Below are 21710 nucleotides of genomic sequence, written 5' to 3' on the forward strand. Positions count from 1 at the left end.
TTTTTCCAAACCAAGCATCCTTGAGAAAATTAACCATCCTGATTTCCCAGAACTCACATACATCCTTGTTCTTCTTCTTAGTCTCAATGTCAAGCCGCAGAAGCAAATAGCAGATATTGACACCTGGGTCGTGACTTCAGCTGTTTCAAGGCTGAGAGTCTTAATGGCCTTCAACAAAAGAGCCCCTCAGAACTCAAATCCGAGCAGGAGAGATTTCATGGGAAGGGTACCTCTGTCAGCATCCTCTCCATCTCCCGCCCCCTTGTCAGGAGCCACCTTCCCTCCTGCGTGAGACATGGTCAGCCTGCTCACTTGTGAAGACATCAGGCCTCGGGGCCCTCAAGTCGTTAGCCCGGCCGGACCACTTATGACCGAGCTGCCATTCTTGTGGTAGAGCACAAAGTCCCCTTCAAGTACAGCCTGCCGGGATGACTTTGTGCCCCAGAGAGCATGCATTGCACCGTCCATTTCCCTGCTTAAAGTGTAAGGAAGTTTAAAGTCACCCCCAAGTTTGCCCGTTTCCTTGGGGTTTAAGGGTAGAGATGATATTTAAGAGGTAAGCCTCTTTATTTCCTTCATTTGTTGTTGAAGTATAACATCTCTAAGATAAGGTACACGCAACGCACCGTCCGAACTGGCCACCCGGAGTGCAGGTGACAGAGTGAGCCATGTGTCAGCATCACCCAGATGAAGAAAGGGAACCTTCCCAGCACCTTCTCCCCTCCCTCCTGTCTCCGCCTGATCCTTTCCCTCAGCTCCTGCAGCCAGCTCCCAGCATCGGGGGCACATTCAGCAGGCTCATCCATGCGCCCCCCACAGCCCCTCCCCCCCCATTCCTTTTCTTTGCCTGTGCTCACATATTTTTGGTAGGACTCCAGTTGTTACGCCCTGTATAGTTGGCTTTAGAAGTTACGGATTTCTATAGGGGATCTTTAACAAAAATATCACCCAGCATGTGTCCTTGGCTCAAAATGAGGAACACGAGAGAAGCCCTCACACCCATTTTGCTACTGAAAGGTTGTGTTTGCAGCCGTCCAGCAGTGTCCTGGGGACGTGGTAGAGGACAATGCGGGCAGTTCTAGCAAGACTAACAAAGCACTGGAGACAGTAAGGCATTAATCACCAAGGGTCCTGTACTTGTTTACAAAGGGGTACGTTAACATCTCCTTACTGTGCAAGTCATTTCTCCACCAACCTCACCTTCCCAGAACCTCACCGGAACTAAGGAATTTATAAGGAAGCTTTGCACCGTCTTTAGAGATAGTTCTAAGAGGCATGATCAGTGGTTGTAGTCTGGTGGCTTGCATGTTGCTATGATGCCGGAAGCAATGCTATTGAAGTTGTCCGGGATTTCATTTTTCTTGGATCCACAATATGTGCTCCTGAAAACAGCAGTCTGGAAACCGGACCTACTGCATTGACACAAACCTGCCACACAAGCCCTCTTTTAAGTGTTCAAGAGCAAAGATGCCACTTTGGAGACGAAGATACGCCTGATCCACGAAAGAGTATTTTCCGTTGCCTCATATATATACACGGAATCTGGACAATGGGTAAGGAAAACTGATGCACTTGGATTCTGGTGTTGGTGAAGAAGAGTAAAAGTGCCATGGACTGCCGAAGAGCAGACAAATCTTTCTTGGAGGAAATAAAACTAGAATGCTGCTCAGGAGCAAGGATGGGGAGACTTGTCCCTTGCACGATGGTCACGTCATTGAGAGGTTAGCTCCAAAGGAGGACATCATGATGCGCAAAAAAGAGGAAGACCTTTGACGGCGTGGACTGACAGTGTCTATAATAACGGGACAATTGTGAGGACGGTGCGGGACCAGGCAGTGTTTTGTTCTGTTGTATGAGTCAGAACCGTCTCCGTGACACCTACTAGCACAGTGGTTGTGGGGGCGTTGGGAGCAGCTTTGTGGGACCTTTGACCACAGCAGAAGTGACAGCTAAAAAACCCAGAAAGCTCTGTAGCCTGGAAACAAGCGTCCTGACAGACCTTTCAAGGCCCAGACACACCATCGTACCTTAAGGCTGGAAGTGGTGGTCCTGACTCACTCTGAAAAGAGAGAACTCTGTGGGTGAGCTCGCCGTGATAGACCTGCCATCCCCATCATGAGGAGCCTGCCCTGGTGTGTGCTTCCAGCTGGGTGGTTTGGGCGCTGTACTTTGCTTAGTCTATAAAGTAGGGAGAGTAACTTTCCTTCCCCACAACACTGTGGTGGATCCAGGTGAAATTCTGGGTGGCATTCTTTACGGGTACTGTGTAGATGCTGGCTCTGTTTTTTTATTATTTTATTACTTTTTTTTTTAACACTGTGACAAGTGATTAGGTGGAACACCCTATTCTTTGATTACAAATGAGGCGTTGACCTTTTGAAAGCAAAGCTTAAGGTTTCCTAGTGAGGACCGCTCAATACACACAGTGTACTAAGATCACAGCCATTGAAAACTGAGTACAATCTGTGCTGGAACATGGGCTCCGTATGGAGGGGAGGAAGTCACCTTGAGGAAACTGCTTTAATGAATACATTAATGACCTGGAAGAAAGGCAGACTTTTCCACTTAGACTCCATTAATGACACAGTAAACAAGTAGACAAAGCCAACCAAAGGGAAAAGTAGAAAATCAAGTAGAAAGGCAGATGGTGGCTTATTCCTGTTTTGTGCAACATCACTCTAGTACCGAGACTAACCATACATCATGCCCACCACATCCTGGCCTGTGCGTCCCAGTATAGTCAGAGGGCCTGGGTACCAGAGAGGAGCAGACACTGAAGGAAGTGATGAGTCGTCTCCATTTCTTTCCTCCTGGATGTTTATTTAGGTGGCTCATCTACGAAGACCCCGGGTTCCAAGGCAGCCCTTTCATCCTGGAGCCTGGCGAATACCCCGACTTATCCTTCTGGGGCACCGAAGAAGCGTACATCGGATCCATGCGGCCTCTCAAGATGGTAAAAACGAAACCACGCTGTGTATGCCTGTGGAGCAGCACAGCTGACTGCTCAAAACCAAACCTGAATCGTAGGTGGGACCTCCTGCTGGGTGGACACCTCAAAGAGTAGCTGGTACTGATCCCAGGGCAGATAAGCCACTGCCCTTTGCCTCCAAGACAGGTGCCACCTTAAGGAGACAGGTGTGCGCACAAAGCTTCAGCCCCGCGTAGGTTTAGTAAGTGAAGAATTAAAGACTCACGGAGAAAAGGGGGAGGAAATCCATCACCTCAGTGGTTGGCTTTTCAGAAGCACATCGCCAAGCCTCTGGGTTTGGCAGCCCTGAGCCTTAGTGTTCACTGTTGACACTTCCCAGGGTGAGTGGGAGGGGTGGGGAAGGGCCGGGCCTGCTCACCACATGTACAAGGCAGGAAGGAAGTAGCTGCTACTACAAACAGCTTGTCAAACGGCACTGTTCGGTTGCCTTCAGAGCTGGTTGGAAGCAAATCAGGAAGGCGGCATGCTTTTTATCTCGACTTGACCTAAATTTGCTGGTGTTCATGTAACTTATTTTTAGATTTCTTCCCTCTAAAATTAAATCCACTTTCAAAAAACAAAGGTTTGTTAGCAAGTGTATGTCAGCCTTGTCGTGGGTTCTGAACGTGGTTTTTACTGATGTAGCCATTAAGTTTATGGCACTTGGGAAAAGACTGCTTCTAAAGGGGGAACTTAACCTGTGTGGGCACTGCTTGCTGACAGTGCGGGCCACACTCCGTTACAATTAGGGCTCCCGGTGGGGTGGGGGTGGGGATTTGAGCACCTTGTGACTGTACCTGTTCTAATGCTGTTAAAGATATATTGGGGGAAATAGCCTTCTGATTTTCCCACCGATAATTTTAACTCTTGACCTGTTTAATATTTCCATATAATCCTATTTTTATGGTTTAGTTTTAGTGAGTTTTTCTTGGGAGGGGCAGGGGGATAAACAGAGTTTTATGATAGAATCTTTTTAGGACAACTCCTTATGGTCTCATCCCTTGGAATATTTCCAAGCTCCTCAGATAGTTTATCTAAGTATTCCAAGAACACTCTAGATCTTATTGTGACCGTGGGTGAACTTTAACAGGTTTGTAGGCTGCAGGTTGCAAAATCAAATGCCCCCGGGGTCTGAGCAGAACATGGGATGAGTGAGGCTGACTGGGAACCAGAGTTTGTGTCCACCCCCACGGCGGGGCCTGGTGTGCAGGTCAGAAAGTGCCCTTCCGGATGGTTTGGTACAATGGTGGCAGATCTTTGATCGTTTGTCAAGAGAAACCAGAAATGCGGATTTTTTAAAAATTATTTTATTGGGGGCTCATACAATTCTTATCACAATCCATACATACATCCATGTGTCGAGCACATATGTACATTTGTTGCCCTCATCATTCTCAAAACATTTGCTTTCTACTTTAGCCCTTAATATCAGTTGTTCATTTCCCCCCTCCCTCCCCTCTCCCCCCTCCCTCATGAACCCTTCATAATTCATAAATTGTTATAGTTTTGTCATAAGTTACACTGTCCACCGTCTCCCTCCGCCCTCTTTTCTGCTGTCCATCCCCCAGGGAGGAAGCAATACCTAGATTCTTGTAATTGGTTTCCCCCTTCTACCCCGCATTCCCTTCACCCTCCAGGCATCGCCCCTCTCACCACTGGTCCTGAAGGAGTCATCTATCCTGCATTCCCTGTGTTTCCAGTTGCTATCTGTACAATGTACATCCTCTGGTCCAGCCAGATTTGCAAGGCAGAATTGGGATCATGATAGTGTGCGAGGGGGGGAGGAAGCATTTAAGAACTAGAGGAAAGTTATATGTTTCATCGTTGCTGCCCTGCACCTTGATTGGCTCATCTCCTCCCCTCAACCCTTCAGTAAGGGGGTGTCCAGTTGAGAAATATGGATTTTTATGAGAAATTTTCCGAATTATAAAAGTAAAACAAAAAATGAAGCAGGTCAGAGGACGCTGAGACTCCCAGTTGGATGCCACCAGCCTCCCATCAGCATTGTTCATCCGGTGAAAACCATCTCACAGAGGTCACACAAACCTGAGTGTAATTTCCCTCTGAGCTCAATGGCTTACCGCCCACCAGCTGTTGTAGGTAAGATAGAATGGTGATTTATCAATGGGAACTTACTTTCTTCCTATGCTATTTTACTTTTCAGGGTGGCCGCAAAGTTGAATTCCCTACGGATCCAAAGGTAAAAGGAAAAAATAAGCTGTTTTGTTTGAGTCCCACCCCCGTCGTTATCCCTGTAAAGCTCTCGTGACTTTGCATGGACCAGACCGCTGCCATAGAGTCCATCCGACTTCACGTAGCAGCCTCCATCAGACATCACTGCAGACCCCAAGCTAGGTGCCACCGGCCAGGCAGTCAATACCGCGAACAGGATGCGTTGCCATGGCTCAAAAGGCTCAGTGTGGGACTCCGTTCATAATTTGTGGTTGGAGTTACTAACTGTAGGGTCTGTTGCTACCTGTCAATTAGCCAGGACATTTTTAATTGGTTTTTCTTTTCTTTTCTAGAAAAACATCCTCCTCCTCCTAAATGCCCTTTTTGCTATCCCTGCACTTCCCATCTGTGTCAGACACTAGTTCATTTCCTGTTTCAGGCCGCTTCAGGACCCTCTGGTTACTTACTTTTGCCTAGACAAAATCCTAAATATCAGCTCTAGACATAGTACAAAAAATATCTAGAAACGTGTTTTATGAACATTGGCTTTGGACTATACCACAGTAGCTTTTAAAAGAGCCAGATTTATTTATTTTCTCTGAGATGTTATTTAGTCAATTACAAAAATAAGTTCACAACATTTATATTTAGGTTCCAGAACTTGGTGGTTTTAAGTGACTGACTTAATTAGCCTCGGACAAACCGCTGGCGTGGCTCCTTTCTGTTGTAGGTGGTTGTCTATGAAAAGCCTTCCTTTGAAGGGAGATGTCTGGAACTGGAAACAGAGATGTACAGCTTCCTCACAGAAGGAGGCGAAGCGGGAGGAATGACCGGAGATGATGGTTTGCCGCTTACATCAGTGGGGTCGATGAAAGTGCTGAGAGGCATGTGAGTAGATGCGTGCAGGTCACCAACCACTAGAGACGACAGCCAGGTCCTGCTCAGCACGTTGGGACCAGGCTGAAAGCGGCTGGTTTGGATTGTTCATTAGTAAATGGCCACTTTCTCTTAGCATGCCCAGGTCATCTATTTTATAAATCTTTGAACGCCTTTCCTTTAGAAGAGTATGCTGAGATTAATCTTGTTATAAGTAGACAAAAATACGCACTATTTAATTACTGTTTGAAGTAAGTGCATCGATCCGACTTGCTGAAGTTCTTTTCCATCACTTCTTATTAAATGTACATATACATGCCCCCCTTCAGAGACTGGTGTTTCTCGTACCTTCTTAGATTTTAGAGAAGAACCCCAGTGGTCTGAACGTGTGAATTCATGTCTGACCTTTGGTATCTGCTAATGAAACTGATGAATGCACAGGAAGAAGGCTCACCCTGTTGGAGACTTTGACTCCTTCCTTTTCTCCGGTTGCAGTTGGGTTGCCTACGAGAAGCCTGGATTCGCGGGTCATCAGTATCTGCTAGAAGAAGGAGAATACCAGGACTGGAAGGAGTGGGGAGGCTACAATGGAGAACTTCAGTCTCTACGGCCTATCTTAGGTGTAAGTTAAAGAAAAGCTAGGGGCTTAATACTGGAGGTTTTTGATAATGAGTATCTAACCTTGGATTATGTTTCTTTTGTGCCACAGGATTTTTCCAATGCCCACATGATAATGTACAGTGATAAGAACTTTGGCTCTAAAGGTTCCAGTATCGATGTGTTAGGGATCGTTGCCAATTTAAAGGAGACTGGCTATGGAGCAAAGACACAATCCATCAACGTTCTGAGTGGCGTGTAAGTGATGTCATTGGATTTTAACCCCGGGTTTCATTTTGCCGTGTGTTCACACTGAGAAGCTAGCTAATAACACATATCCCAGTGGTGAAACAGGCACTTGGCACACCCTGCCGCCATATTTCCTAAAATATCTTTCTCCTGTAGGCTTCTTGGGTGTTATGATAGAAACGCATAGGTTCCCTTTCTCTCTGCATGCAAAGGTCTCAGGAATTTCTTAGAATGGGGGTCAAGTAATAATTGTAGTCTAATATTAGAAAATTGACTCTACAGAAGCATTTAATTTTGTGAAGTAACAACTTCACATTCCAGAGAGTAGAAATTACCGAACATTCGTTGTGTCCGCGGAGAACCTCTATATAGACGGCGGTGGGTGTGCACTCAGGAGAGATGAGTGTCACTGTTGTATGCCATCACCGTACTTACTCGGTGTACACGCTGCGCAATACTCTGAGAAGCTGGACTGTACGAGAGGGACTCGGCTTCACGATTGGAGGAAAGCTCATCGCAACTTAGACACGCAGATGACAAAGCGTGCTTGCTGAAAGTGAGGAGGACTGGAAACACTTGTGAGGACAAAGAAGACTGCAGACTTCATTGTGTGGATTATACCTCGATGGAAGGACAACAGAAATCCGCACACTAGACCAATGAGCATCTGGTCGATGGAGAAAAGACTCAAGTCAAGCATTTCAGCCACTGCTCACAGAAGCAGGAGTCAAGAAATGAAAAGACACATTTATTGTATTGGGCATTTCTGCTGCCAAAGTCCTCTCTAATGTATTGAAGAGTGAAGATTTCACTTTGAGGACTAAGGTACCAATGGACTTAAGCTGTGGTTTTTTTAATTGCCTCATCCATGTGAAAATTGGAGACTGAATAAGGACGATCAGAGAAGAGATGCCTTTGAGGGACAATATTGATGAAGCATATTGACAGTACCGTGGACTTCCAGAAGAATTAGCAAAGTTGTCTTGCAAGAAGTGCAGCCAGGTGCTCCCAGCAAGACCTCCTCTCTGTACTTCGGACCTGTTATTCAGAGGGACCCGCTCCTGGAAAGGGGGATACCTCATGTTTGGGAAAGGAGAGGGTCACCAAAAAACAAGGAAGACCCCCAGTGGAGTGGCTCTGCAGAGGTCAGGGCAAGCGCACGGCTGGGCCACGGCCGTGGCTGTGAGGCGGGTGCAGGGCGGAGCCGTGCTTGGTGTGTTGGACACTGGGCCGCTCGGTCGGAAACCACGCGATGGCAATGAGCAGCAATAACAAGGGCGACACGAGGCACCCAGACAGCGCAACAGCTCACTAGATGTTCCCATGACGACACTCACTCCTGTACCGTTTCCCCATTATCTTGACACCAAGATGATTCCATCGACGCGGCCGGATCCGCGGCGAAGTGCTTTACTGATGCTAACGCAAGTTCTAGTGGAGGGTGTGGCCCTCGAGACAGACGCTTTGGGTTGCAGGTGATTGCAGGTCAGCCTGGTGGCTTAAGAATTAGAAAATGGGACTTCTGGCCTGGAGTGACTGAAAAATCACAAAAGATGTTTTGCTTCCAGCAGAATATACGACTGGAGCATTGTCTATAGGACGTCTCTCTCTCTCTAGATTGGACTTCCCTGACTATTGCCCTTACTTCTGGCAGGTCCTGTCCATCAGGTGTTTGTGTTTGTTTGGTTTGTTTGTGTGGCATATGGCCTTTGTTCTCCTAACTCACTGGTTCCCATGGAAAGAGCCCAGGGTTGACTGCGTCTCTAGGCTGGCTTGAGGTCCACACGCCTTGACGACTCACCGTAACCAGGGAGATGACCATGCCTGCTTTGGGTGCCATCCCTAGAACTGAGACAGGGTATGGAGCCATGTGGATAGGCCTAAGGTGGGTGCTTCCTCAGGATCATCCGAAGGTGTGGGCATAGGGACAGGTGCAATAAAACAGCAGAAGTGTATTAGAAAGAGTTATATTATTATTCTTTGATCAGGTGATGTCTGTTCTAATTTCAGATAACTCTGAAACCACGGGACATTGCTGCTGTTGAAGATTGTAATGATGTTAGGCTTTTGATGTCATGAGTAATGTAGGCTCTTTGGATCATTCTAGCATCAGCCCTGTTGTGCTTTATGAGGCCTCTCACTGTCACCTTGACTGCTCGAGACAACGTCTTTATATGCTTTTACTGCTAGTCTTGTCTGTAGTATTAAAAGTGGCTTGGGGGAGGGGGGGGCCAGGGGGGGCCAGCCCCCACCGCTGCTACTACTATTACTACTACTCGGATTCAGTAATGCACAATTGTACGGTTGAGATATATAAGTATTATATTAAAGTCATCAAGAGCATGAGAGGTATTACAATAATACAGTCAGACAAATTACATGGTAGCATTGCTCACCTCAGCCCAGCTTGGTGGTCCACGTGGAGAGAGGGAACGGAAGGAGGGTAAGGGAACAAGAGAGGGGAGTGACCAGGGAGTGAGGAGCAAGGAGCTCAGAGTCAGAGAGCTCTCTATTGCTGACCCATGCCTATATACCTTTTGGGGGCATGCCCGCCCACTATTACAGGTAAAGACATACGTCACAGGGAGGGGCTGCACTATAGGTTACACAGCAATGAGAGGGTGGTCTAGGGGGTGGTCTCTGGGTCTCCATAGGAATCATTATTAGTAGGGTGAAAACTCCTTCTACAGGAGCCTGTCCATTGTCCCCAGAGGCAGGGAGCAGGCCCACCTGTGGTGGGATGAGACAGCAGTCTGGCAACTGATTGCCTTCAGGGGAGGGAATGCCTGTGCATCTGACCTCCCCCCACACTTGTCCACCAAGTTCTTTCTATAGGCCATTGTGTGTGTATCATGGTCTTGGCAGATTGACATATGTGACTTTGTCTCCCATTCTTAGTAGGAAATGCCCCATCTTGGTCCTGTTGTGCCCCTGCCCCCCCCCCTCACCCACAGCATTTTAGAATCAGCATTCGCTGCCCACAAAAATTAGGGTATGGCAGAGGTATCTGAAATGCTGTGTGGTTCTGCATGACTGTGGACTGCTTTTAAAGTTAAGCATGTAGGAAATAAAAAACAGTGACCAACTCCGTCTGGTGAAACACTTGTACATTTTGAAACTCGCCCTGTGTGTTGGCACCATTAGTCAGAGCCCAGCCATCCGTCCTAGGAGAGGAAGCAATAGCATGCCCGGTGGTAGAGTCCCTCCGACTCTATGTAGATTATGCAGTTAGAAAAGGCAGAGTTACTGGGCCCTCAGCCTGAGTTGATCCCCTTCTCTGATTCCCACTGGAAATCAGTTCCCTTAAGAAAGTACTGCCTGTGCATATTTCTGTTTTGAGTCATTTCTAGTTGCATTTCCTGCCTTGGCTTCTTTCTGGGCATAGCAGTAGCTGGCGCTGGGTGGGGGAGGAGAGAGAGGAAGTTGCAGGGTGTCGTGCACACATATCACTTCCCTTTAAATTCGTCGTGCCCAGTGACTGTGGCTTCTGTGTTTTATCAGGGCCAGGTGCTTCAGCAGGTTTTATCCAGTTAGTCATTTGGCAAATAGTTATTGAGGCCTATTATGTGCAAAGCATTATATGATGTCCTCCAAGAAAGGAGTTGCAATATTCATATAATGCATCAGTATTACTACAAAAGAGATGGGGATGCAATGCTTTGGGAATCTGCCCAGGGAAAGATGAATGGCCAGTCTGGGCCAGGGATGAGTTTGTGGAAGAGTCCTTGAAAGACGGATGAGTGTAAGCGTTCAAGATAGGAAAGGAGATGAGTGTATAGTTCCACATAACAATCATTTTCGCTTTCATGGCTGTGTTCCTACTGGTCGGAGCCCTGGTGGCGGAGTGGTTAGGTGTTGGGCTGCTACCGGAAAGGCCAGCAGTTGGAAATCACCAGCCAGCCCTGCAGAGGAAAGATGGGTTTCCACCCCTGTCCAGTGACGGTCTCGGGAGCTTCACACGGGCGGCTCTCCGCTGCCCTTGAGGCCTGCTATGGGTTGGCATCGTGACGTGATGGCAGTGAGTTTTTATTCTTGTTGGTAGGCAAGCAGTTTTGTTTGGAACCTCACTTCTTCCTCTGGAATTCCAATTCATAAGAGAGAAAACAAAACAAAACCGTTTGTAATTCTTGTCCTGTGGGAGCCTCACCCTGGAAGCTTACCATCACACAGCGAATGCCCTGGGTACTAAACTTGTCATTAAAGAGCTGTGGTGGGGCCCTGGCTCAACCACTAACCGGAAGGATGGTGATTTGAACCCACCCGCTGGTCCACAGGGGAAGCTTTACTGCTTTTCCGTCCAGGTGGCAGCCTGGGGAGCCCTGTACCCTGTTCCGTAGGGTCACTGTGAGTCAGATCTGCTCACTGGCAGTGGGTCTGCCTAAACGTATTATCATCTCTGACCCAGAGAGCGACCTCCAGAAGATGCTCACGGAGATTTGGAGAATAAACTTCCTTTTTTTGTGCTTTTAAATTGGTGCATCAAAAGGAATTTCTTTATCCACGGCCGTCCTTAGCATTTTCTTATTCTGTGCTGTACTCATGCTCGATTACTTGACATTTTTTACAAACTTAAATCCAAGCGCCAAACTCACTGCCATTGAGTCAACGCTGACTCATCCTGACCGTCCCCACCCCCCTTTCCAAGACTGTAACTGTTTACGGGAAGTGAAAGCCCAATTGTTTAAAATCCTTTTCACTTTTTTCCTCCACATAAGAGCCAGTTTGTACTGCAACCTCTAACATCTGAGCCCTTGCCCCACTCACCTGGGACCTGTTCTTCGTTGTATACCACCCATCCCGCCTTGTGTGCGGAAGCCAGTTAAGCAAGCCGCCCAGTGAAGGCTTTTAGTCCCAGATCTCAGGAGATCATAGAGAGACAAGAACAACTCTGATCTATCCTGGGATTTGTTCCCTCCGCTTCTCCTCACCACCTTCCTACTCTCCACACAACCAGTCATTCAAAGAATGGCAAGTGGATTAGGTCACGTGTGTTGTGTATTCACCGACAAATTATATCATTTTCATTTTATTTGGTTGTTAGTTCTGTAGGGAAATGCGGTATTCAGACTTGTTTCAAAAAATGCCAAGCTCACTGCATTGAGTCCATTCTGATTCATAGGGACCTTACCGAGCAGCAGTTCTCAGCCTGTGGGTCGTGACCCTTTTGGGGGTCGAACAATCCTATCACAGGAGTCAGCCGATTCACAACAGTAGCAAAATGACAGTGATGAAGTAGCAACGAAAATAATGTTATGGTTGGGGGTCACCACCACATGAGGCACTGTAGGAAAGGGTCGTGGCACCAGGAAGGTGGAGAACCGCTGCGAGGATCTCAGTGGAAGCAAACGGCCCGATCTTCCTCCTGCGGAGCAGTGGCGGCGGCGGCCCTGCTCATCGAGGCTCGACTCTAGTGCAGAGGTCCTCAAACCTTTTAAACGGGCCAGTTCAGACTCTAGTTGAAAAAAATCCCAACTGTGAACAAATTCCTATGCACACTGCACATATCTTATTTTGAAGTAACAAAACAAACAGGGCGAAAACTCCAGGGTTTGCTGGCTTGTTAACTCTTGGTCTCTCTGTCCTCACAGGGTTGTCACCTTCCTCTTAGACGTGCTCATGTCCCCACCAACCTTAACTTCAAACAAACAAAAAGGCCTTTAAGCAAACTGTTCTTCTCTCTGTGTTACAGACCCAGAGCCCAGCCAGGGACACTTGGTGGCTTAGATTTTCTTGATAGGGTAGTTTCTCCTCCCCACAGAGGGCCCTGCCAGCTTCAGGGTTGCTGTGTTTCCTTTTGTAATGTGTGCCCGAGGGGGGGCACCTGATCTCCTCTGATCCCACAGAGGGGAGAGGGGCACCATTGCCATCAGCCCCAGGCTGACTCCTGTGAGGCTGAGGTCAGGTGTGCCCTGAGACATGGCCCTGCACCCAGGGAGACACAGTCTGCCCAAGGGGGGTGGGGTGGGTGTTGAGGCCAGGGACCTGGCCTTCTTTATTTTTATATTCCTGGTGACAGTCTAGTTCCTAGTACCTGGTAAACTCAGTGGTTGGTTGAATAAATGGATTCAGAGTTCATTATTTTGTATCTTTAGGCTTTCTAGTCTTTCAAATGGGAACATTGGTTCCTCTTTGGGTCAATAAACACAACAATAGACATGAAAGCATTTCATTAAAATAGTTTTATTGACATAGAATTCCCATATCAGAGAATTTCATCATTTGGTCATATTGAGAAGAGTTCGGCAGTCATCACCACAATCAATCTCAGAACATTTTCTTCCCGTACTGTTCATTGTCAGCACCTAACTTCCCTTAGCCTTCCCTGCCATGCCCCTAGGTAATTATTAATCCAGTGACTGTCTTTATAGATTTACTAATCCTGGACTTCATATACAAAAAAATCATACAAAGCACAAACTGAGCAAACAAACAAAGTAAGAACTAGACAGAGAAAAAAATCAATTGAAAAGAAAGCAAAAAAATTAAAAACTAAAATATCTTTAAAATGGGTCAAAAGGCAGATCATGATAAAGTGTCACATCTTAGCCTAGTTACAGGCCATAATCGACTTCATAGTGCTCTTTGCTAGCAAGGCTCTTCTTCTCCCTGGACTGTGGTCAGAGGGGATGCCCAGGAAGCTTAATCCATGTGAATCCTGCAAATGGATATTGGGTTCCTACTGTCATACATAGCCTTTTGCAAATCAGGCGTTCAGAATTTAAGTTCTGATATCATTCTCTCCTTTAGATTTGGATTTTATTCTTTGCAATCCTTGGATTGTAATTGTAATTTATAGGCTGGTGTGCTGCTTCTATGGATTTAGCTGACACTTTACTTACATGGTTGCTTGTTTGAAGACAAACCTTTAGGACCCTAGACGCTGTTCTTTCTGATAGCCAGGCACCATCTGGTTTCTTCAGCACACATTGCTATAGCACCCATATCTTCACAAGGGCAGGTATTGAGTAGAACTTTATCCTAAGAACGAACTGTTCTTAAGTTGGGGCTAGAATTCAGTGCGAGCCCCAAGTCCATTCATGCATCTATGGTTTTATATCTCTCACGGCAACCAGTCCCGCAGCATCCTCACAGCTGTCCCTGTGCTGGAGCCCATTGTACTGTGAGTCCATCTCCTTGAGGCCCTTCCTCCTCACTGCAATCGACTCCATAAAACGTAATGTCCTTCTCTGGGGATTAGTCTCTCCTGCCATGTCCAAGTGCACGAGACAAAGTCTCACATCCTCACCTCCAAGAAGCACCCTGGCTGCATTTCTCCCAAGACATGTTGGTTTTTCCTTTTAGCAGTCCATGGTATTCTCAATATTCTTCTCCAGCACCACAATTTACATGCATAGATCTTATTTGGTCTCATTTATTCAGTGTCCAACTTTCACATGCATATGAGGCAGTTCAGTCCTTGAATCAGGCACACCTTAGCCCTCAAAGCAACATCCTTGCTTTTCAGTACTTTAAAGATGCCTCGTGGTTCACTTTGGGGACACCATCATTTTATGATAGAGAACATCAGAAATCATCCCTCTGGGGCATGAGGTAATTCTACGTATGGTGTCAATTTAGTCAATGGTGCAGAATTTAAAACAGTGAGAAAAGGAAATTATACAAATTTCTTGCCTGCTTTTCAGACCACAATACATGAATTGTTGACATGTACAAATTAAACTCTCAAGTGACAGAATGACGGAACACTAGGGGGTGGTGATAGGGTAAAACTTTTAACCCTCATTCACAAAGGCTGAGCCCTACCTCCCAGACGGACGCATGTCGTAAGAAAGCAAGAAGAGCATTAAAACAGTCAATGTACAGTCATCTTGAGGCAGCATTCATTGGCAGCCTCAAGGCAAGAGAGCCAAACCAAAGCCCAGCAACCACCAATTCCATGACCTTGGGATAGCAGTCATTTACTTATGATGTGAAAGCATTTCGAAAAGTACCAAATTCTTGCCTCAGACCTCAATAATGGAGTGATGTGTTTCCAAATCAGAAGAAATGGTGTGAAGTATGAATCAAAGAAAATCGGAAATGCTCTCAGGAGAGACCAGGTCCTAGAAAAAGACATTCTGCTGGGTCAAAGATAGGCCCTCCGAAGAGAAGACTCCAGAAGAGCTGGGTTGACACAGTGGCTGCAACAGTGGGATCACACCATTGTGAGGATGGTTCAGTCCTGTTGTACCTAGGGTTGCTAGAAGTTGAAACTGATTGTCAGCACCTTCCGACAACAGTAGTAAGAAATATTTGACTGTGTGGGTCATAACAAATTGTGGATAACATAGCAAAAAGGGGGCTAATCCAGAACACTTAATTGTGCTCATCTGGGACCTATAACAAGAGGCAGTCACTTGAGCAGAACAGGGATAGGTTGCATGGTCTAAAATCAGGACAGATGTGCATCAGGGTTTTCTTTTACCATACTTAAAATCAGTTGGTATGCTGAGCAAAATCCCAAAAGCCGGCCTACATGATGAGGAATGTGGCATCAAGGATTGCAGGAAGACTCGTTGAGAATCTTCCATTTATAGATGATACAGTCTTGCTTGCTGAAAGTGAACAGAAATTGAAGCACCACCTGGTGATCAGAGTCTGCAGCTTTAAGCAGTGATTACACTCTGACATAAAACAAAAATGCTCACTTTACTGCGATGCCCGGTCAGTGACCATGGAAGGAGCCGTCAAAACGTCACACAACATATTGCATTGGACAACTCGGCAAAAAGAGCAAGTATTTTTTGAAGGCAGTGATGTCACTTTGAGGACAGAGGTCCACCTTACCTAAACCACGTTATAGTCAGTCTTCTCATGCGCCTATGAAAGCTGGCCCAGGGAAAGGGAGAGTGCAGCAGAATGGGTGCGTTTGAGCTATGGTTCTGAGAAAGAATATTGTTAGAAGAATGAGCCAAGCTGTCTGGGATGAAGTACAGCCGGAATGTTTGGAACTGAGGCTGGCAAGACTTTGTCTCGGACGTAGGAGGGCCCAGTCTGTGGAAAAGGTCATCCCACTTGATAAAAGAGGGAAATCCTCACGAGATGGGTTGACACAGTGGTTGCAACAGTGGAATGGTACAAGCCATGATAGTGAGGACGGCACGGCACTGGGCCTTTGCACAGAAGTCATCAGGAGTTAGTCAACACGGACCTGGAGGGGCTGCCCCTTTAAGCTCCGAGGAACCAGGCCAGCAGTGAATGAAGTGAGAGAAGTATTGTGTAGGAGCCCAGGTGGTGCTGTGCGTAAAGCTCTTGACTGCCAACCTGAAGGTGGGTGGTTCGAACCCACCAGCTGTTGTGAGGGTGAAAGATGTGGCACTTGGTTCCAGCCCGGGTTTCTATCCTGGGAATCCTGTCGGAAGCTTTGCTCTTCCTTAGAGGCACCCGCTGTGGGCTGGAATCAAGTCCGTGGCCACGGGTTAAAATAAATATGGAATATCTTTCACACACTTTAGAACTGAAAAGCTTTTTTATTTCAAAGACGTTGAATAGAAAATGGCATCATTAAGCTGATTTTTGTGACTTTTTTTTCTCAATTTAAGTCACTTAAAAGATAAAACATTACAAAAGAGATTTGTTTTGGGGATTTTTACTGTTACCCTTTTCACCTTTAATACATAATTGGGTCATTTCAGAATGTGTTTTAAATAAACTATAGTTACTTAGATTCACTTTTTTGGGGGTAAGCTTTTCTTATGTTAATTTTTTCCAGTGTGGTTTGTTGTGTAATAGAGTTTCTGGTAAGCACATTCTGCCAACATATTTTAACATCAGTAACAAAAAGAATTGCTGTTTGCATATTAACAGAACTTTTGGATGCTTTTCTCAAACATTGAAATTGACCCTCTAGAATAGAATCAGAAACATAGGCATCCCCATTGTAACTATTTCTTATCAAATCAGATAAGGAAAACAGGAACCCCAAATAGTTCCTGAAAAGACATTGTTTTGGTGACCATTTTAAGTAGTCATTGATATAGAGATGCTCTTGAAATATCAATAGAGAACCAGACAAAGTATTAAGACTACCATTAGCAAGATAAAGAAAAGTTTCTGGATGATCGTATTTACCCGAATGTGTCAGATACTCTTTTATGTCAGACATATGAAGTATAAGCAGTCCCTGTTTTTATTTCGGTAGCTGGGTAGCGTATGAGAATCCTGACTTCACGGGAGAACAGTACGTACTGGATAAAGGCTTGTACACCAGCTTCGAGGACTGGGGAGGCAAAAATTGTAAGATCTCTTCTCTTCAACCCATATGTTTGGTAAGTGAAAATTTTTTGTAGGAGGATAATTAACTGAATTGTAGATTTCCTTAATATGTGTTCCTGGTTATAGAATAGTGATTACTGTGGGTGTATTCTGAGTCTGCTTAATAGTAATTGTTGACAATTTGGAAGAAAAGACTTGCTCAAAATTCTACTCATTTCTATTTCTCTTTCTTTAAAAAAACCAAAAACCTCTAGGATTCATTTGCTGGCCCAAGGAGACGAAATCAGGTAACTTAAAAAAAAATTTTTTTTTAATCACCAAAAAAATCCCCACAAAAATTAAAAAATAAGTTTGTTATAATCAAGAGCCTTCCACTTAAAAGGTAAAATTGTACGTGTGAAATGTCAGATATTTGGAGTATTTGCTAATTTCACCCACTTTTATGTGTGAGAGCATAAATATATATTTAAAATAAGGTTTAAATTTACTCTAAACTGAATCAATAGCATTTTGGCCCGTGTCTAAATATTGGTTATAGGATGCTATTATGAAGTAGGGCTGCGTTTCATGTCGTTCCATTGAAGCTGTTTATACGCATGCACTGAGACTAGTACATTACACAGCAGCACAAAGGCATTGTGTTTAATAGTATAATGAATCTTCGTATTTGTGGTGACTGCATTAGACATGCGTTTCTATGTGGTCTCCCTCTCCAGCCTTTTGAATGCTCTCTATATCAACTGAAGTGTCACAGATTTTATTTGGGCTTTTTAATGGAAGTGTTCAGACAGCTCTAATTACAGAGGCGCAAACCCTGCTGTCTTCTCCTTTATTGGCAAATCTTTCTGCATCCAGTAAAGATTCCAGTAAGTCAGCAAGTATCCTCCATTGAAAGGGAGAGAAACTCTGTTATGTGTTTTCAGAGCATCGTTTATTGTTAATGATGAACAATTACTAGGACCCACAGCAAAGCTTTACAATTCTCACTGATTAGGACAACACGGTGGTGGAAGCACAGGTGAGCTTCCCACTGCTGCATGGTCCTTTGATGTCTCCGAATGATGCAGCCAACATGCTCCTGGCTCATCATTAAGGTAGAAATAGAAAATTAAAGGCTTTTAAAAATGCACAACAGTTTACTGTGACAAGAGTTAGCAACTGGGTCGTGCTTGGGCCATTATTTTAAAGTCCGATAGGGTTCACGTGTTTGGGAAAATAATTTTACATGTTTCTTTATTTTTTCAAAGATTCACTTGTTTTCAGAAGCACAGTTTCAAGGTTGCAGCCAACAGTTTGAAGAAACGACAAATCAAATTGATGACTCATTTTCTGCGAAATCGTGTAGAGTTTTAGGAGGCAGGTATGTGGCCAACAGAGAACACATTTGGTGAGGGAATATAAAATTCGCGCATCAGGAATTACAAGGGCGTTTCGAAAAGTTCATGGGGAAAATTCTGTTTTCTTCTAATTCCATTCTTTTCTCATGAACTTTGTTTGGTAAGCACCTTCCTAATTAGCAACCCCTGCTAGAAAATCAGCACGTGGTGCAGCCTCTGCGTGCCGAGGACACAGGGCCCGTGGTGGGCTGGGGGCGTCGGATGTAACGGAATTCACACCAGCCTCTAGTTTTGTCTGCTACGAAGTAGCTGTCCCACTCCAATCCCATTACTCTCTCTGGACCTGTTCCGGTCACAGATCATCTCTGTGGCCCCTGCCAAAGCAGCTGTTCTTCTAGGTAGATTGGAGTAGGACAGACATTCCGGGTGACAGGAACATGACGGAAAGTGTGGCTGCAGGACAGACACCCTGTGTGTTTGCTGCTCAGTGAGCACGCCAGCCTCTCTGGTGGTGGTGGTGGGGTCTGCCTTTGTTCTGGGTAGAGGGGAAGCAAGGGTAGGCAGGAAGGGTGGGATCGGGTTGTGAAGCCCCTTCTGAGCATTTAGGTGGGGAAAGGCAGTGAGCTCCTAGCGCACGCTGCAAACTGAAGGGCGATTTATGGGAGGTCCAGTGAACTGGAGAAGCCATCGGAACACAGTCTATTGAATGAGACTTTAATTTCAATGATAGTTATAGTAAAATACCACCTGGAATCAGAGTTCTTTACCATCTAAATAACTCAATCACATGCCCTTTAGCATTGCTTCCAGATAGGAACCTAACTTTAAGAAAGCTTCACCCTTTATTAGCACGTACCTCCTGCCCAACCCAGGTTCTATTTATTCTTTAATGTCTCACCTCCTCACCTCGTGAAAATATAAACTGTGAGAGTAATGTTCTCTGCTCCATCCTCAGCCTGGAGAAGTCCCCACCCAATTGCTGTTAGCTGCCAGGGACTGGATTCTGAGTCATGGCAATGCCACACAGAGCTCAGCTCCACGGGATTTCCTTGGCAGATTGCCAGGATCAATCCTCATACCTGCTGGGTGGGTTCAAGTCACTACCCTCAAGGTAACATGCGCACACATTTGCGCCACCAAAGGACACTGACTTGAGAATGGGGAAACTGCCTACTCCTGGAAACAGTGTTAGTCTTGGAGGCCCACAGGGACAGTTCTACCCTGCCCTGCAGGGTCTCTCTCAGTTAGAATCGACTCCGTGCTGTGTGTGTGTGTGTGTGTGTGTGTGTGTGTTTTCACATAAACAATCATGAGTTGCCTGTCTGAAGGCAAGTCTGGGTGGGTTCGAACCACCAAACTTTTGGTTAGTAGCTGCGTGCTTACCTGTTTGCATCACCCAGGAGAGATTAAAGCAAAGCAAAACAAAAACGTCTAGAGAAGGATGACAAATTATCACAAATGCTGACTGACGTCCAGAGAGGAAGCTCTCTCAGTCACTCTAGTATTTTGACCTGGAGCCTGTGCAGAGACACGGAAGTAAGGACAAAGGAATGTTCGACCAAGTTTGAGAGGAAATGCATATGCCTCTGTGACTGATCCACAGAGAGGACTCCGAGTTTGGAGCCACACGGGCTGGGAGAATGGTGACATCCATGAGTCGGGGCTGGGAAAGCTAGAATGTGAAGACATTAAAACATGGATAATTTCAAGAAAAAAGCCATTTCATTTCCCAAAAACAAAGTTAATGAGTGACTTATAATAGGATTATGCATCTGTCGTGAGATGGAGTGCAATAAATGTAGCCAGGCATTTTTGAAGAGAGAACCTTGCCAGACATAACTACTGTGCTTTATAGTAGGCTCGCTCCCAGTGTCAGCCTTCTTGAGTCAAAAAACTCAAAATTGCCTGCATGATTTTTCCTGCTCCAGCTGGGTCGCGTATGATGGCGAGCACTTTTCTGGTAACCAGTACGTGCTGGAGGAAGGCCACTATCCTTGTCTCTCTGCAATGGGATGTCCACCCGGAGCCACTTTCAAGTCTCTTCGTTTTATAGATGCTGTGAGTATGAGCGCCAGCAGGGCTGTGACCGCATGGAGACGCGGGAGGGCAGAGCAAGGAGGCCAGTAGATGGGCTTTTTCAGGGCCTGAGTGGGAGACAGTAGGCTTGACTTGTCTTAGATTTCTGGCTTATCAGTTACTTGTATCTGCTCGTTTCTCAGGCTTAGGGGGTCGAGTGTTGACTTTGTCGTGGTGCGCAGGCAGAAGCCCCCTCCAGGGTGCTTGGTTTTCAGTCCCCACTTCATGCCTGAGCCCTGTCTCTGTGCCTCCTTCACAGGCACCCATCCGAATGTTTTGAGAAACAGCTTGGACAGTCTTGTAAAATTGGTGTTTTAGAAAGATCTGTATATAGGCTTTTTTTCCCTTTAATCAAATGACATTTTATTCTTAGTCAATGTTTACATAATTTAGAGCCTCCTTTGACAATTTCTGTACAAATTAATTGATGACATGCGTTACAGTTCTCATGTTGGTGCATACAGGCTTTTAATTTAGATAGCTGGTATTAGGCTGTAGTTCTTGTGTTATAAGACATGGCTCAGTGCTTACATATGAAATTTCAAAGCTTCCCATTTTTCTATATGTCCAGTTTATTGATTCCACTGGTTGCAAGTATGCCATTACCATATGTTATTATACACCCATCGTGTGTGAGAGGCTCTTGGGGATGTAGATTAACTGCGGGCACTCGGGAGCATGAATATTCCGTTTCACTAGGGCCTGCCAATCCCACACCTGCTGGCAGGACAGAAGGTTTCCCTTCACCACCCCATTGCCACTACTGAATAGCACCGGACTCTCTTAATTTTTGTTACTTTGGTAGGATAGGGAGAAAGTATTGCTTCATTGTTGTGTCAGTTTGTGATTCTCTCACTATTAGTGAGAATGAAATCTCAAACACTTATTAGCCCATTTCTGTTTGGTGAATTGTCAGCTTTTGCCCAATTCTCGGTTCTCTGTTTCTTTGTTGTGGTTGATGCGCAGAGATTCCTTAGAGCTTTTTAATGGGCTATTACTCTCTCATGGTCAAGATCTGCAGTCAAATGACTTCTCCTAATTTATCCCCCGTGTGCCAGCCCAGAATACCATGCACCTTTCTGTTTTCCCTACACAGATCCTTAGTATTGATGTAGTTGAGGCAACCAACAATGGAGCACACGGGCACTGTAGCATTCGGTATTAAAGTTGGGTGTGTCATTTTGGAAATTAGCTTTTGGTAGCTGATCTCTCATAAAAAG

At 45.6% G+C, this 21710-nt stretch overlaps 1 protein-coding gene across 1 annotated transcript in view; it reads left to right on the forward strand.

The window, feature by feature from the left end:
• Positions 1–21710, forward strand: part of CRYBG1 (crystallin beta-gamma domain containing 1) — a 247783-nt gene that overhangs the window by 212859 nt on the left and 13214 nt on the right. Inside the window, exons 10-18 of the mRNA XM_030886739.2 lie at positions 2827–2953; positions 5133–5168; positions 5871–6028; positions 6512–6638; positions 6726–6871; positions 17004–17130; positions 17332–17364; positions 18325–18437; positions 20343–20472. Of these exons, the coding sequence (XP_030742599.1) occupies positions 2827–2953; positions 5133–5168; positions 5871–6028; positions 6512–6638; positions 6726–6871; positions 17004–17130; positions 17332–17364; positions 18325–18437; positions 20343–20472 (997 nt within the window). The remainder of the gene's footprint in view (positions 1–2826; positions 2954–5132; positions 5169–5870; positions 6029–6511; positions 6639–6725; positions 6872–17003; positions 17131–17331; positions 17365–18324; positions 18438–20342; positions 20473–21710) is intronic.

Source organism: Echinops telfairi, unplaced genomic scaffold (genome assembly GCF_000313985.2).
Source record: "Echinops telfairi isolate 266 unplaced genomic scaffold, ASM31398v2 ScPeMD7_3533;HRSCAF=4204_0, whole genome shotgun sequence".
Taxonomy (NCBI): Eukaryota; Metazoa; Chordata; class Mammalia; order Afrosoricida; family Tenrecidae; genus Echinops; species Echinops telfairi.